This window comes from Anopheles marshallii, chromosome 3, assembly GCF_943734725.1.
Source record: "Anopheles marshallii chromosome 3, idAnoMarsDA_429_01, whole genome shotgun sequence".
NCBI classification, from domain to species: domain Eukaryota; kingdom Metazoa; phylum Arthropoda; class Insecta; order Diptera; family Culicidae; genus Anopheles; species Anopheles marshallii.
Genome location: NC_071327.1, coordinates 8,755,915 through 8,772,425, shown reverse-complemented (window position 1 = coordinate 8,772,425; position 16,511 = coordinate 8,755,915). Strand labels below are relative to the sequence as shown.

Genomic DNA, 16,511 nt, shown 5'->3' with positions numbered 1-16,511 from the left:
TGTAAAACAAATAAGAACCATTCCGAGGCTTCATCCGAGGTGCCGGACCATCGCCGGTGCCGTTCGCTGCCGTCCGATATTATCTTAATACAATTGCAAATTGAATTGCATTTTTGCACCACCGCTACCGCGCGTATGGCGGCATCTCCGTACAACTCTCCGTTGCCTTTTGCCGCACAGCCGGCCCGGGCTCGCGAAAGCTGCGGTGGAAATAAATTGAAAAATTATCATTCCTGAACAAGCGGCTCCCGGTGGATGGCTAGTGCACTGGATGTGTTCTTCTTCAAATAAATAGTGCAATGGGGTACAACAGCAAAAAAATAGACTTGTTCGTCAACGTCGTTCCTTACCACAGGAAAATAAACCCCAGAAGCCCCCACAGTAAACGACGCCGGTACGGCGGCACTGCGCTATGGCCACGGGGTTCTCCCGGCACAGTGACAGATGGGTTGTCTATTGTAATACAATGAAGTCGTTTATTGTCGTCCGTTTGTCTGGGATATTTTATTCGTCCTCTCGTCAGTCACTTCGCTGCTCGCATCTTAGTCGGTCAGTGGAACCGGTTGGCTAGGGAGTAGGAAAAAAAAACCCCCCATAAACAGAGACTGTCAACTAGTCACAGAGGAAGAGGCAAGTCACAATTTCCTAGCGAATTACGTCGCACTGATTTATTGAACGAAACAATGGTGAGGTAAAAAATAAGTTTTACAACCCACTATCGGACGTCCATCTGTCGGTGGCAGGGCCGGTGCATATGACGGCAAGATTGCATCGGGCAGGTCGGTTGGCCGGTTCGGCCGCACGTTGCCGGCGGAAGGGATGTCGTTGTGGCACGTGTGTTTGCACTGGCTGAGTAGGCGGCCCCGGCGAACTGAGGCTCGTTCGTCGTCGTGTACACCCAAAAGTAAACAGCCAGCGTGCTCCCACTTCCCTCAGTCGGTGCATGCGGGGCTTAAGGCTTGCACTGTCCGTTTGGAGCAGGGTACTTTACTCAACGAAACACCATCTGGTTAGCGCACGGGTCTGATAACTAAACACACTTCATTTCCAATTACGTCGTATGTACCGAGAAGATGTTGTGCCATGGACACGACAAATGACGGAATGGTTAGTGAAGGAAAGTGTTGGAAGAATGTAAGAATTGGAAAAGGAAGCTAGATTCTACTCGGCAAACTAGCTGCAGATACTTATACCGATAATCAGCAGTACATTTAATTACTCATAACTTACAAGTTGATCTCTGACTGGTTGTGACATTAAGTGACTGTTGTGGAGGATGAATGCATTGCGCATTAGATTTTATGGCATTCTTGTCAATGATATGTACAGGCACAGCGGACCGCTATAACGCGGGAAAAATCCGCGTATCACGAATTCCCGCGCAAGTCGCCTACTGGTGTAAAATCGTTTATACTTCAAAGTTGAATAGTTGACTTCCTTCTCTTGCACTTAATTTATTCAGTAAACCTGGCTACTTTTTTATAGAATACATTAGAATAAACTAAAATCAATTGTTTTATAAGACAACGAAAGTTATTTTATACCAATTGTACACCTTTTCGCTTAGATTTTGTGCTATGAACAAACTCAGCTGTCAAATTTCCAAAAACCGCGTATCTCGGGGACTGCCTGCATAATGGTACCAACGCATAGCATTGGTTAAGTAACAGATGCAAGATCCATATTTCACGATCCCCTATGATAACCTCTTAGAGTGAGCTTAAGGAAAATAGCTGAAGATCTAATGTTGGAGCTATACAACTCAAGATTATTTATTATAAGTACCATATTATGTAAGTGAAGAATATATTCACCTTGGTTTGGAGTTCGGGATTAGGATTACAATATAATCAATTACATATAAATTACAATTACAATAACATTACAATAAAATATAATATAATCCTCCATTATCCTATAGGCAATTTGAAACGTATTACTTAGAGATATTGTTTATATAAGGGACTAGATGGGCAAGAGGGACATCTAATCCTCAACATAGCTGATACTCTACTCTTCATTAAATAAATCTTCTTAATCCAACGTTAATGTAATCGTTCTTTTCTTTTCATTTCAGAACATTTCTAACCCACCCAGCATCAAGAATAGAAGCAACCGGTTCCGGTACTTCTTACTGACTTCGAGTGCTGTTCGACAACGACATCATAAGGAGCCTGTGCCAAGGAAGGCAAATCGTCGAACGCTCACATATGCTAGTTTACGCCGTTCGAGGATTATTGGTTCAACAGCGAAGCAGTTGCTCCTTTCGACAGCGGTCTGTGCAGGAGTGAGCGGAAGATCGTGCGGAAAGAATTGTACATGCGGCGCAGTGTCCCCATTTCTCCCCATGTCCTTACTGCCCAGCGCGTGAGGTAAAGTTTTCACCGGAAGTGGTTTGGAGGGGGCGGCCGGGGAGCAGAATCTTGCAGTGCGCCCACTTCGGTCACGGCTGTGTGACCGTGTCGTCTCACTGGTGACTGTCCTGCGCGTGGACGGGTGGAGCGATGGCTGTGACGCTGAAACAGGAGGTTAATTTATCTCGCCGTGCCTGCAGGCCTACAGACTGCTCACGCGAGCAGAGGACGCTGTTGACACCCCCGGTAGCAGGCACCTGCGACTGTCGGCATTACAGCGGCGCTAGTGTTTGTGGTGAACAAGGTGCTAACAAGTTGGTGACGATGCCGGCAAAGGAACTCACGGATTGCTGCACCGGCCAAAGTGGTAGCCTTCTGACGTGCCTACTGGCAACGCTCGTGATGTGTACGGGTCAAGTGTTATTAAAGCTGCGCCACCGCACCGGTGGCTGGGCGCTGCATCAGCCACGGCTCGGCAGCGTGTGTATATACGTAGTGTTCTGCAGCGCTTTGCTATCTCACAATGCCTTCGTTCTAGCTAGGCCAAACCTAAGCGCACCGGCCAGCGGCGAGAAGGTGGTAAGTGTTCACGAAGATGTGCTAATGGAATTGCGTGAAATGTAACAAATAATTGGTTCGTGTGTTTCCGGATATAGTTAAAAAAACCCGTGACAGTATAGGCGTCGATCTCTGGAAGCTCATGTCGTAGATAGATACTTTATCTGTAATTATTGTTTCATCCTTCATTTTGCCAAAACTCTTATTAGCTTTTCAAAACATTTTATTCAAAACTCAGCAAGTGAAATAGCAATTAGCTTAATTTGTTATTACTAAATGATAGGAAGATGTCGCCCCAAATCCTTGACCTGGTTTTATGTTGTTGTTGACCTGAAAGACGTGCTTGTGCAAGTACTTATAGTACATTGTCATTTCTGATAGTGTCAACTAACTTGATCCTATCTTCAGCGACTGCTGTTATGGGGCTGTTATCAGCAATGACGTGACTCCCCGGAAAGCTTTGTCCCTAGTTTCTTGCTTTACGGCAAGATGTTCATGACATGCCGTTAGAGTTGGCAGCTCTCATCCCCCAACGCTCCCCAATATTCTTCCGAGATAAGCATCTTAACAGGTGAAACTGTTGCTAGCGCCATTACTAAAATCGTTGACGCCATTTACAACACGATTATGCAATTTTGCCCCGAAATGCACTATCATGCCGACAGTGGGCATCAAATTGAAGCACACTAATTGATTCGATGCTTTCGCACCGATAATAGCACTGTCCTAACCGGTCCTATCGGCCATCGTTTATCTGCCCGCGAGGAAGGCACTCGGCTCTTAATCCAGTTCTATCATTCCACCGAAAAGCTGACGCCAATCTGCTGTTCGCTCATGGTTTTATTGACTGTTTCGCAATCCAATCGTAGATAGTTCGGGGAAGTTAGCGATAGCAACGGTACGCTTCTTTCTCGTGAAGAAAGCGTGATTAGGTAGCCGGCGAGCGGCAGCTGTAATAACCAATTTCGACCGGTCCGCACAAAATGAATGGCCCAATATTGAGGGCAAACGATGGTCAGTACGATGATGAATGTTTTTCTGATAGCGCAATGCGGGTGACAAAACGATTTGCTGAGTGATTGCTTGCATGTGATCGATGAGGTTTGGCGGGTCACATGTATATGATACTGTCGGTGCGACGCACTTTCAACGTACAAAGAGAGATAAATGACACTCTTCTAGATTCGAAAGGAGGGCAGACGCTTGAGAAAATAATTTCTATTCGTATTTAAATCTATAAACGAGCTTGCATTTCCTGGTTTTCTCGCTCTGACTTATATTTTCCAGAGCTGAAAAGCAAGATCAGGTTCTCCTTTCTTAGATAAGCCAACGAATAAGCTCATGCACGTCATTAGTTTGAGTTTCAAGACAATATAACTCCCAGATCCTCTCGTTTGAAGACTAACACTAAACCTCCGGACGAACCGCACAGCGTTAACAACGATAATATGCACTGCTGCTTACCATCCATTTAGCTCTACAACTAAGGATCATTAGGTTCATCGGTGTGTTGAGGATAAATATTTTTCTTATTTATGTTTCCGAAGCATTAATCCATTATTTAGGAAACATTTACATTTCTTTTTTGTTCGGTATTTATGACCGTAGCTTCCGTTGCTATAATACCCTTTTCTTTTCGCGTTTTCACTTCCACCTTGCAGCCGGTCGGTCAATTATCGCCTCTGGATCTGGCGTTCGATGCCAGCAGCGGTTCGCTAACGAGTGCGAGTCAATTAAAACGTTCGGCCGAGGCGGCGGCCATCATCGCGTCCACCGCTCCGTCGTCGGACGACGGCGCTGGCCACAGCAGTGAGATGGTGGTCGAGCATGGCAAAGCCGGCGAGGGCGAACACGGTGACGAACACAACTACGAACGGTATCCCGTTTCGCAGGTGGAGTTTTCCCGCGTCGAAACACCGTTCGTGATCGGCGTCTGGATTTTGTCTGCTAGCATAGCCAAGATTGGTAAGTATCCGTTTCGTCGGGGTCATGGGAAGGGTTCCGTTACTAAGTAAGCGTGTCGGAAGGTCTAAGCTCAAAATAAGCAAGAACCACCCTAGTGGCATTCGTAATTCGCACATTTAGCTCTAGCGAAATTGGATAAAACTCTTTAGCTGCTTATCGTGCATTTTAGCTTCTCGGCTCTCCCATCTAATTTCTGTGTCAAAGATGGAGGTCAGTTACATCGAGTCAGCAATCAGCGCTTTGTTATGGCTAGCAGCAGGCGAAACGCTACAGTAAGCAATGAGTGCTTCAGTTTCATCAGAATTTCGCGACGACAATCCAATATCTAAATAAACAACTGCATAATTTTCTGATCCAGTGTTGCGTTACACCCAACAGCTGGGCCCAACGCATGATGGATATCAGCTATTTAAATACCGCTAATCCATATAAGTGGTACCGTTTCTAGACGGTTTCATGACTTTTCTGGATATAAATAGATTGTATGGTGTTTTCGTTCGCTTAGAATTCTCACAAATAATTGCAAATTTTTGATTAAAATCGTGCGAATTTCGTAGATATGCAAATGAAAACAAGTCGTGTAACAAACAGTTGACCCATTCCTGACTGTTAATATAAGGCAGAAGACAAATAAACACACCGTGGGTGGCACGATTTTGGCCCAACTTTGTAAATCAGTGGCTTGAAAAACAAATCTAAATGGTTGATTAAAGCTACACATAAGAAAACACTCAATCCTTTTTGAAGCATTTGCTCGTGCCTGGTAAGATTATTTCAACGTGTTTCATCGTACAGCTGCATCATAGAATTTACGGCAAACCATGTAATGGGGGTGCAAACCATGGTGGATGCTCATTTCGCCAACGTCAACCTCATTCTCCGTGTAGTAAAAATAGCTCTCGTTGGAAACACTTCTAGCGACATTTTCGTTCATCTCTCCAAAGATATCGCCTGAGGCTGCCCTTCGAGGGTGCAGACTCAGTGTAAGACGTGTTGGAGTTTTTTTTTAAATTATATTTACGACTACCACCGAGTGATTTGCAAAACTCGCACCGGACGATTGATCCAAAAGATTGTTCCGATTAACTCACTACAGGAATAACCGTCCTGCGACATCGACATCGAGGAATGAGAGAAGAATGTCTGTTGATGTTTGTTTCACTGATGTTTTGTGCTTCCAACATGGATGGTATCGAAAATTAATTCTATGTTTGACATTAAATGTCTAGAGTTTTCTTGTAAAATTGACTTATTTGCAAGGATTCCTTCCATATTCGGTCTGTGAAGTCCATATGCAAACATATCCCTTTAATTTCCGAACCTTAACTAGCTTGATGTGAGGACAAGAGTTCTGTTGGTATGTGTTGTTTGATGTTGGTACTACATCCCAGTAACCCTTTTCTGTACTAAAAATACATGCATCAGTTGTGTTTCCTGTTAAGCCAACTAACCATCTAAGAAGCCATTGCCAGCTCTTTTCACAACTTGTAAAACGCCATAGAACTGCTCTCAAACGTCCCAAAGTGTTGCATTGTTATTTGTCAAAAGTTTTCAAAGGACAAGCAAATCTTTCCACTCGCCAAAGTTCCTCTTGGTTCCTCGTGGCTATGTAGCTGAGACGCGTTTGCGCTGTGCTTCTCGAATGAATCGGATAGAACACGGTCGCCTTAATGAAGCAAGACTTGCTTAATGTGCCTATTCCAGCATCCATTTGTGCGTCGGTACGGTTCTCCTGTTCTCTGTTCTGTCCCAGATCTGGGTACGTAATACTTCTGTCATAAAACCAATTAAGGCCACTGACCGAACGAAAGTGCGCCGTCGGGTGATGTGCTTGAATTGGCGTCGATGGTTTTCTCATCAATTTTATCATTGTTTATTAATATGAAATCAATCGGTGTAGCGCTTGGTGGCAGCTGGTGTTATATTTTTCCTGCGTATGCGGGAAATTCAGAGCATGCTTTCAATGCGAAGAAAACACGTTATATTTGACACGCAAAAGCGAAATGCATTTTTAAATTCCATCTGCACACGCAATCAGTGACATCCATTCATCCCAGTAGCAGATTCACATGAAGATTGACGGCTCTTGTGTTGAATTGCAATTAAATTGCATGGTGGTGCACACACGCTTGGTTTCTGGGAAATCTCTATTAGACGAAGCGGGTTTATTAATGGATCTTCTTTTTTTATCGGTAACAACAACCTCAAGAGGTTTAAAAAGGCCTGCCATTTCTGCTGGATAGTCAGTCTTGCATACGGGGGATCGGTCCGGATGGGATTTTGGTCCGGTCCGTTCGTGTGAAGACCGACACGGTTACCATGATGCCAGCGGGCCGCTCCTGGTGCCATTAGAGTATTACCTAATAAGAACTGGATCACCACAATCTGTCTGTGCCTTTAAACCGTGTATTCTCAATAATGCGATTTAAATACCTCATAATGGAACTCTGATCTCATTTCAGATGTCGAATAACTCATAGAAATTTCATCCTTATAACATGAGAAGCTTCTTGTTAAAATGGATTTAAGTACGTTATCAGCTGCTAATCCAATTAAAACAACCCTATGAATGCTATTAAATCGTTGCGCTTTGTTCGTTTCTCGCAAACGAATTTCGATTCATCATTCAATCTTGATTTATCGTGTTTACTTGCCGTGGCATCCATCTTCCAATTAGTGTCCTGTAAGCGAAATGTCACCGATTCGTAACGATTGACGTTAGCAAAGCTAGCCCCGTTAATGAATAAGTTTTGCATAACATCATTGCAAAGACGGGCGTCCGGCACATCGTGGCACCGGGGAGTGCGATGCGGGACTGGATTGCCATTCGGCGGGAGACAATTCGAATGCGGCTGTTAAGAAAACATAGATCATCTCACGATTTCTGTGCTTGTCATCATCATGCGATGCACGTTTTCTGCTGGGAGATTGTATAACAAGCATGATGGTAAGGCGTCGTGTGTTTTTTTCCGTGTTTTGTTTCGTTTTCGTTATTCTTCAACCTTCTGGCAAAGGTGTCGGTTCTAATTCAGGTTCGTGTTTTTTTTCCTGCTCCGACACCTTATTCAAGCACAGATTGCTTATAATTTTTTCATCGAGCGTTAAATCGCACAAACCATGATAATAGTTGTTTGATGACCCATAATTATCCTCTCCTGGTTGTGGTGAAAAAAGTAATGATTTGCTGTGTAAACGATTCAGCAAATGATCTTTAACAAATTGATAAATATTCTTGCTAAGGCTCGAGTTCGATGTTTAAATCCTTTAGCTAGTTTGAAGTCGGCTAAAAGAGACAAACTTAAATGCGACAAGACTCTTTGTAGCAGGGTTTCAGTGTAATTATTTATGGTAAATAATTAAATATTCGCAATACATAAACATTGGGTAAATAATTTTTGTTCGTTTGTTTTGTTTGGGTAGTAAGCAATGAACCCAACTGACGGATAATAAATTACGGAGCAATTAATTACGAACGTTCATAAACTCAATTGATGTTGGAAGAATGAACCCACATGCGATTCGGCACGAATTGATGCTGATCGATGCAAAACAACCTCGCTTTAATCGAATTTCAATCAACACCATTCAGCGTAAATCTGTGCAACGATTTGCTTAAGTGGTCAGCGGGGCCCCCGAAGATGACGCGTGAAGATACCAATTCCATAACTCATCCAATGCTTCCAATAAAAGTTTGATCGTGTCCCTGGAAATCACTCTTATTTCCCTCCAATTGGTACTGACCTGGGCGAGTGTTTGGTGGCAAAATGCGCAACACGTTTAGAATCGTTTAATGCACTGCCTGTTTCGGTGATAACCGCACCGCACGGAGCGCGTCGTTCGGTTGTCCACTTGCTACGAATTGTTTCCGAGCGCTCACCCCGTTGATGATGATTGAAATTGAAATGGGAGAAACAGCGCCTCGCGTTAACTCATATGGGAAGCAGGCCCGTATCGCCGGTGACGGGGAGGATGAGGCCCATGGGATGTGTTGGGCTTCAATTTCACGCCATCTGCATCTCAAGTGGCGAATGGTCGTGATCCGACAATCTGGGACCTTCATGCACTTCGTCTGATCGAATGGATCATGAATGGCAGCAGTATCGGGCGGGGCTGATGGATGATGGGGCAACGCCATCAACAACTTGCCCGTTGCATGCCGGTGGCTGATGAGTTAGTGGCAGAACATTTTAATTGCTTTCCATCCAACATGTTTTCTATGTTCAAGCCGGCGTACTCCTGACAACGCCATTACGGTTCCTTGACGATGTACGTGTATGGCTTTCGGTAATTTAAGGAAAGTTATGCTATATGTCTCGGAAAGATTTTTTCTAGATTGTAATAATCTCGGTCTTGTACTTTTCCTACTGCTGTAGTTATTACACTTGTTTTGAAATAGAAAATCAAATTTTTTGATCATTTTATAATAAAAAAAATAGAGACAATGACCATGACAGATAAGACATCGGTAAACATCGGTAAACATCGGTGCATTCTACGTGTTTTTTAGCAGTGAGTCAGGCGCAAAAAGGCAGCTTAAAATTAATGACGATATTATTCATTATCTATGCATATAAGCTTATTCTCATCTCCATTTCAAATAAAAAAAACGATTCTAATAGCTCATTACGGTAGCTATTTTAACTGCGGCACTCACGATGAATATTAAAACCGTCGCATTTCCACGGTCGATCGTATGTTTAGCCTTCGTTTAAAGGGAATGGACATGGGCGGCAAACATTTACATCTCGTTTGTTGACTGTTTCGTGCCACTCGTCAAAACAGCATTTCGTTACAGGACTATTACCTGCTAGCTCAATTGCTCTTATCAGCCGTATTATTAGTGCCGAACAGTCTCCGTGTTGTTGCATAATGCACCGAAAGATGAGGCCACTTTTCCGCCGTTAAAATAAATGTTCCCAATGTGTGTTTAAGCTTTTTTTTTCTATCACCTCGCTGTTTTTGTCGCCGGTGAACATTTCCACGACACACCCTGCTGAACGTGCTGAATAAATGCAATAAAGCTCGGGATCAGCAGCGAAGCGTGGGAGGGCATTCACGTCCCGTATTGAACACACCATCGAACAATATCCACTTGAAAAAGGGCTTAAGCTATGAAGAGTGCTTTCACGCTGATTCAAAACTCCATCGCTGTGTGTAGCATGAGCGATGATGGCTTTAAGGTTGCAGTGGCTGCATCGCAATCGCTTCCATGGGGATTCTTGGAGAGGATGTCAGGAGTACACGCTAAGATCAAAACGCTGTCGCCCTAAATGGATGCCTGTGGTGTGCAGTTTTCTGGCCGTTGTTTCTTCTCGAGTAGTCTAGTCAACGTAATGGGAGGAAATATTACCATCATGCAGCTGCTTCATATAAGGACGCGTGACTTGATCCAAACAAAGGAAGGTTAAGGATTGTTCAGTGGGGAAAAACTAAAAGGTTATGTGGACCGATGTCGATGTCGTGGTTCCTTTCCTAGGTGATGTGCGATTGGTTTGGCTATCACATGTGGTATTTTTAATTTCATATTTCAGAGAAATCTGACATCATACAAGATCGTTAAAAAAATACAATTCTCCCTTAATGGTTAATACAGTGCTCAACAAAATTATACGAGCACTATAAATGTATAAAAATATATGTGAGGTTCTAGTACTATCATTGTCCTGGAAATTCATTCAAAGTTTGAAGTTCGAAAAATAGCTTTGATTCTTGGATTGCTTGAACGAAGAGGAAAATGTTTGAGATTTGTTAAGGAAATGTACGAGCCTTGGTTCGAATCTTAGAGAAGACGGCTAAAAGGCATTATAAGCGATAGAAAATGTTTGGAGATACTCAAAATGTCCGACGACATTATGAAAAGTGTGTATAAATCTTACACAAATTGCTCAAGGACATTATTTTGTTACAGATTTAAGAGGAGCTGGCAAATTGGAATCCGTAGCTTGATGTTGAAATTGAACTGCTTCCAAGAAGCACAGGGCCTAGGTTTAAACAACAATAGAAAAAGATGTTTATTAATTCAGTACAATGGCTTTTCTTGTCTTTCCCAGGGTTCCACATGACGCCCAAGCTGAGCCGCATTTTCCCCGAATCCTGCCTGCTGATCGTGGTCGGCGTCATCATCGGTGCGCTATTGCGGTATGCAACGAACCTGCACGTGTCGCCCCTGACACCGAACACGTTTTTCTTCTACATGCTGCCGCCGATCATCCTCGACGCCGGATACTTCATGCCAAACCGCATGTTCTTCGATAACATTGGCACCATCCTCCTGATGGCTGTGATTGGCACGATATTCAATATCGCCACCATCGGTAGCTCGCTGTGGGCATGCGGTCAGACCGGCATCTTCGGCGTCGACCTACCGTTCCTGCACATCTTCCTCTTCTCCTCGCTGATCGCAGCGGTCGATCCGGTAGCGGTGCTGGCTGTCTTTGAGGAGATACACGTCAATGAGGTGCTGTATATCGTAGTGTTCGGCGAATCGCTGCTTAACGATGCTGTCACCGTAAGTGTTCCCGTCGATAGTGGCACGAGAGATTGCACTGCTAGCGCGAATGTTGCTTTCCACTTCCAGGTCGTCATGTATCACATGTTCGAGGTGTACAACAAAATTGGCGTGGACGAAATCATAGCCGTTGACATCGTGTCGGGCATTGCGTCATTCTTTGTGGTTGCACTCGGCGGTACCATTATCGGTGAGTGTTTTAGCTGATCTATAATCGTGTGAGGTGTTTATTTTCAAGAGCCATTGGAACATTAGACACCTTGCACGTGTCCAGCAATTACCGGATGTCTGATTGATTTCCTATTGCAGGTGTCATCTGGGGCTTCCTGACCGGTTTGGTGACACGATTTACCGATCACGTGCGCGTTATCGAGCCGATCTTCATCTTTGTGATGGCTTATCTGGCGTACTTGAATGCGGAAATTTTCCACATGAGCGGTATCCTTGCGTAAGTTGGAGTTGGAGGATTTGCAATCAATTGTAAAATACCCTTTCTGGCTAGAGTTTGACGTAAAGAGTGGCGAGTAGAGATATACGATTACATAAAATTGCTGGTATGAAAATAATCCCTCATTAATGTGGTGCATATCCTTAATGATATGGTTATCTTTAATGATAAACACACATCTCTTTCATCACCTTCTTATTTACGTTACGATGCAACGGAATAATATCCTGCATGCTGCAATTTTCTACCGTTGCCTTCAACTTGTTGTCGTATGTTTTCTGTTATAAAATGATTGTATCCTCTTGTCTCTGCAGCATCACTTTCTGTGGAATAACGATGAAAAACTACGTCGAGCAGAATGTGTCGCACAAATCACACACTACCATTAAGTATGCACTAAAAATGTTGTCCTCCTCGGCGGAAACGATCATCTTCATGTTCCTTGGCGTCGCCACCGTTAACAACAAGCATGTGTGGAACACTTGGTTCGTTTTGCTGACAATAATCTTCTGTTCGGTGTATAGGATTTTAGGTGCGTATCGATCGATTCTGAACCATCCGATGGCGATTAGTAACATTTCACTTCCGTTCGCAGGTGTTTTGATACTGTCAGCGTTGGCGAATCGTTTTAGAATTCACAAGCTAACTAAAGTAGATCAATTTGTTATGTCGTATGGAGGTAAGGCTCGTGATCGTGCGAGAAACGACGGGCGGTTATAACCGTGGTTGAATCTTATTTCAGGCCTTCGAGGAGCTGTTGCGTTCGCTTTAGTGTTACTGGTGGACGAGGATCACATTCCGCTGCAGCCAATGTTCTTGACGACGACGATTGCGGTCGTTTACTTTACCGTGTTCCTGCAGGGTATTACCATCAAACCGCTAGTCAAAATTCTGAACGTTAAGCGTTCGAACAAGCGCAAACCAACCATGAACGAACGTATCCACGAGCGGGTAGGACAATTGTAACGCTAGCATATTGCAATCGATTTTACATGTGACTTTCGCTTCCAGTTTATGGATCACATGATGGCCGGCATTGAGGATATCGTTGGCAAGACGGGCAACTACAATATACGCGATAAGTTTAAGAGATTCGACAATAGGTTCATTCGTCCATATTTGATCAAGAATTTACAGGTATTGGTTTTTTTTTCGGCAGTGCAACAGCTTGCGAATTGTTCAAATGAAACTCACTACTCTCACCTGCAAACTCCACCACCACAGGGTCCGGAACCGAAGATTTTGGAAACCTACTCTAAGCTAACGATGCGCGACGCGATGGACTACATGCGGCGCAACCCATCCACCATCGGACAAATGTCTGGAACTGAATCAATGAGTGCATTATTTAGAAACTACACGTCCTACTTCGGCGGAAGGTGCGGCGCCACAATGCTCGGCACATGGTAACGGGAAGCTAATTGATCGATGCATGCCAACCCCTGCACACAGCGTGTGTGTGTGTGTGTTTTTGTTTGTCGTGTTTGATTTAATTATTACTTTTGATTTCTTCTTGCGTTTGCTGCTTGGTGGTTCGGTCTCGCTGGCTGGAGACATCGCGACAGAGCCCGGCATCTCCGTGTGGTATCGTTATCTTTGGTTGTTTAGTTTTTTTTTTGGAATTCCAGCCACACGTGTACGGCGCTAACGAGTACCTTCGCTGATGTGTGCTAGCTCGCATAAGTTGTACATTTGTCCCATGCTGCAGAATAATGGCTAACGCTTAGTCAACCCCTTTTAAACTAGTCTTAGCTGCTAAATTTAGCAACAACGCCATATTCGCACTTCAATTCTAGAGCGTATCGAGGAGATGTTAAAGCGTAAAGTAAACTCGTGTTATGCTGTTTGCGAACATAGCGTAACGTGTAACGCTGCCTCTTGGTTAGGTTAGGTAACACGATAATGGTTAGAAAATAGCTGAAGTACATGCATCCATTTATTAGTTTCGTATTGTTGGAGTAGAGTGTGCCTCTGTTGATTATCTCGCAATAACCTGATCGGCTTATTGCAGCAGTAGTTGATGGACCAGTCATTACCATTGTTTTTTCTTTCTTCTTTGTCAAAACATTTCCGTGGCGTGCATCGTTTACAGCCCTAGCTTTACGAACCTTGAAAATTCGACCCGCAACCTTGATATGCAGGAGCTGGACTACAATCCTTCGAAGAAAGACTTAACGGATGCCAAAATACATCATTTGTTGTCGGAAGAGCTTAAACCATACCGCCGGGTGAGTAGTTTGCTGTTGGTATCTGCAAGCGTGTCGGTTTACCGACACGATAGTTCCATGCACCAAGTCATACCACGCACTTGGTCATTCGTTGACCGCATTCAGTTCCATTCTACCGCGCAAGATACGATCAAAATTTAGTCGGACTGTAACTTAATTCAGTGTTGCTATTAATTGGGACGAAGGAAGATTAGGTCAGGGCAGATACTTACCATACTTTTACATACACGTAGCTGCTTGTTTATATCATGCTAGTTTGTTTGAAAAAAAAAACTACACTGACACAAAGGTAATGCTAGGACTGCAAACACAACCTGCAAACCTGCAAAACGTTCCAGCTAGAGGTTACCCCCCGTATTCCCTGTAGAACAATCCACATGTTTCTCACGACAAGTACCGGTACGATTAGTAACCATCCTCACCGTTACACACGCTCTGTTTTTTGTGATCTCCAGATCACGATCTGTGCAACCAGTCACTCCATTACGCCCATTCCTACATTCGCACCCATATATTTGTAGCCTATTTGAAATTCCCAACGAATGATTCGGTGTGCTGAACATTTTTCACATAATGAAAACTATTTTTTCTTTTCTTTTCTCCTCTCGTCGCCATGAACAACCAAACATGATTACCAATACGCTTCACTATTTCGAACAATCTTGCGCTTCTGTTTATCGCCAACAAAAACCATGCGCGAACGCGAACATACATAATTTTCGCGGCAAATATTGTACCATGCTCTCTGCCCAAAAATGTGCGTCATGTTTTTTTTTGTGCAATTTGGGAAACAAAATCGAACAAATTATTTCACTTCAACATCGCTTCCACAATTTGGTGCTCCACCGGACGTTCGAAAACAATCATCAACCCCGAAACAATCATCATCGAACTGAACCGAACAAAACAAAACCAAAAAAAAAAAAAAACGTCCCCAAACCGAATACCTACCCACTCAACAAACCATGGATCGAACGATCATCGCGCAACATTTGTGGCATTTTATCCTTCAAATATATCTCTGAATTTTCGCCCATTGGTACACGGACTACGACACGCAAATACTATCGAAAACAAAAAAAAAAATACATGTGCTCGAATTCCACGGTTCCAACATTGATCATACCGTTCTTATGCTAAAATTCCTATTTGCGTAACAAACAAATACCAAAACCAAAAATCTCGAAACGAAGGCTTCACTGCATACGGTACGAAAACATTAAATGATCCATTGTTTTATGATTTTCTTAACAAGCTAACTTTGTGTTCACTATTACACTGTTGCTGCCGTCTTGGCGCAACACCAACCCGTTTTATCTGTGATCACGTGGTCCTTGTGACAATTCATGTTCACCCCTTCCATTTGTTCATCACTGTTGTCTACATGTGTTTTGCGTTGTTCATCACTGTTTTATTTCCTTTTTTTTCGTTAATCGTAAATTACAAAGAAATAGGTGAAAAAAGTGCACCGAGCACCAGTTTTCTTTCTCCTTTGTACTTGTTTTTGATTTTTTGACCCGGCGACCACAACAAAACACTAATCTAGCAAATTTTTTCTTCACCTCTCTCTCTCTCTCTTTGTGCGTGTATCCTTTTTTTCTTTCATTTTGTATCCCTCTGTATGTTCGACTGTCCGTGCTGCATATCGTTCTGTGTGCTCTTCTGTGTTTCTGTGTGTGTTGTGTGTGTCTGTTGTGTTGATCACTGTTCCTAACACATATATCCTGATCTCTGGGGGGTTTTTGGACACTAACGTATGTGGCACGTGTGTTGATGGCGCATATGGCGACCCGTGAAGCAAGTGAAGGTGCGATTTGTTTTTCAACCACAAACTGTTTCTTGAAATTCTGTTTCATTTTCTCTCAATGTAGCATTCGAATCAAAGCATAAAATCTGTTGTTTGTTCATTTTTTGTTAGCGTGCAGTGTTTGCGCGATTTTTTTCTGGTGTAAATATGTTCTGTTTTTAACGTGTATGCTAACTAACACAGGATCGTACGCAAACTGTATATATGCTTGCCCTGTTTCTCGTTACGAGATCTGTGTTTACATCAACATTGAACTAATTATGTTGAAAGATTTGTGTGTAAAGTCAACAATCGTTGTTGAATAATTTCTTGTTTTATATTAGCAACCATTTTGTTTCGTAGATTTTCTTAAAAGTTAATCATATTTAAAAAGTTTTATTTTCGCCCAACAACGCAACAAAACCATTTTTGGAAAAGTTTAGAAAATTTTAGAATTATCACAAAACATAATGTAGAAATAGTATTTCAGCATCTTATTTTACATTCCATTCTGGATTCTGGACCTATGATGTTGTGTTATAAATATTGAATTATTTTTTTAGTATAGAATCTCACGCGCACATCTGTACATATCGTCTCATTAGCCATTGAAGGAAATATTTATTGAATGTACTGCATTGATATAAAATTTGAGTTTTTTCAT

At 43.0% G+C, this 16,511-nt stretch overlaps 1 protein-coding gene across 1 annotated transcript in view; it reads left to right on the top strand.

Annotated features, from left to right (window-relative positions):
* The first annotated feature begins 2,504 nt into the window (after nucleotides 1-2,504).
* LOC128710901 (sodium/hydrogen exchanger 3) overlaps nucleotides 2,505-16,511 on the top strand; it is a 29,068-nt gene continuing 15,061 nt past the window's right edge. Inside the window, exons 1-12 of the mRNA XM_053805760.1 lie at nucleotides 2,505-2,933; nucleotides 4,574-4,877; nucleotides 10,928-11,385; nucleotides 11,455-11,575; nucleotides 11,695-11,833; nucleotides 12,148-12,365; nucleotides 12,429-12,512; nucleotides 12,576-12,784; nucleotides 12,845-12,970; nucleotides 13,058-13,239; nucleotides 13,926-14,061; nucleotides 15,255-15,269. Of these exons, the coding sequence (XP_053661735.1) occupies nucleotides 2,505-2,933; nucleotides 4,574-4,877; nucleotides 10,928-11,385; nucleotides 11,455-11,575; nucleotides 11,695-11,833; nucleotides 12,148-12,365; nucleotides 12,429-12,512; nucleotides 12,576-12,784; nucleotides 12,845-12,970; nucleotides 13,058-13,239; nucleotides 13,926-14,061; nucleotides 15,255-15,269 (2,421 nt within the window). The remainder of the gene's footprint in view (nucleotides 2,934-4,573; nucleotides 4,878-10,927; nucleotides 11,386-11,454; nucleotides 11,576-11,694; nucleotides 11,834-12,147; nucleotides 12,366-12,428; nucleotides 12,513-12,575; nucleotides 12,785-12,844; nucleotides 12,971-13,057; nucleotides 13,240-13,925; nucleotides 14,062-15,254; nucleotides 15,270-16,511) is intronic.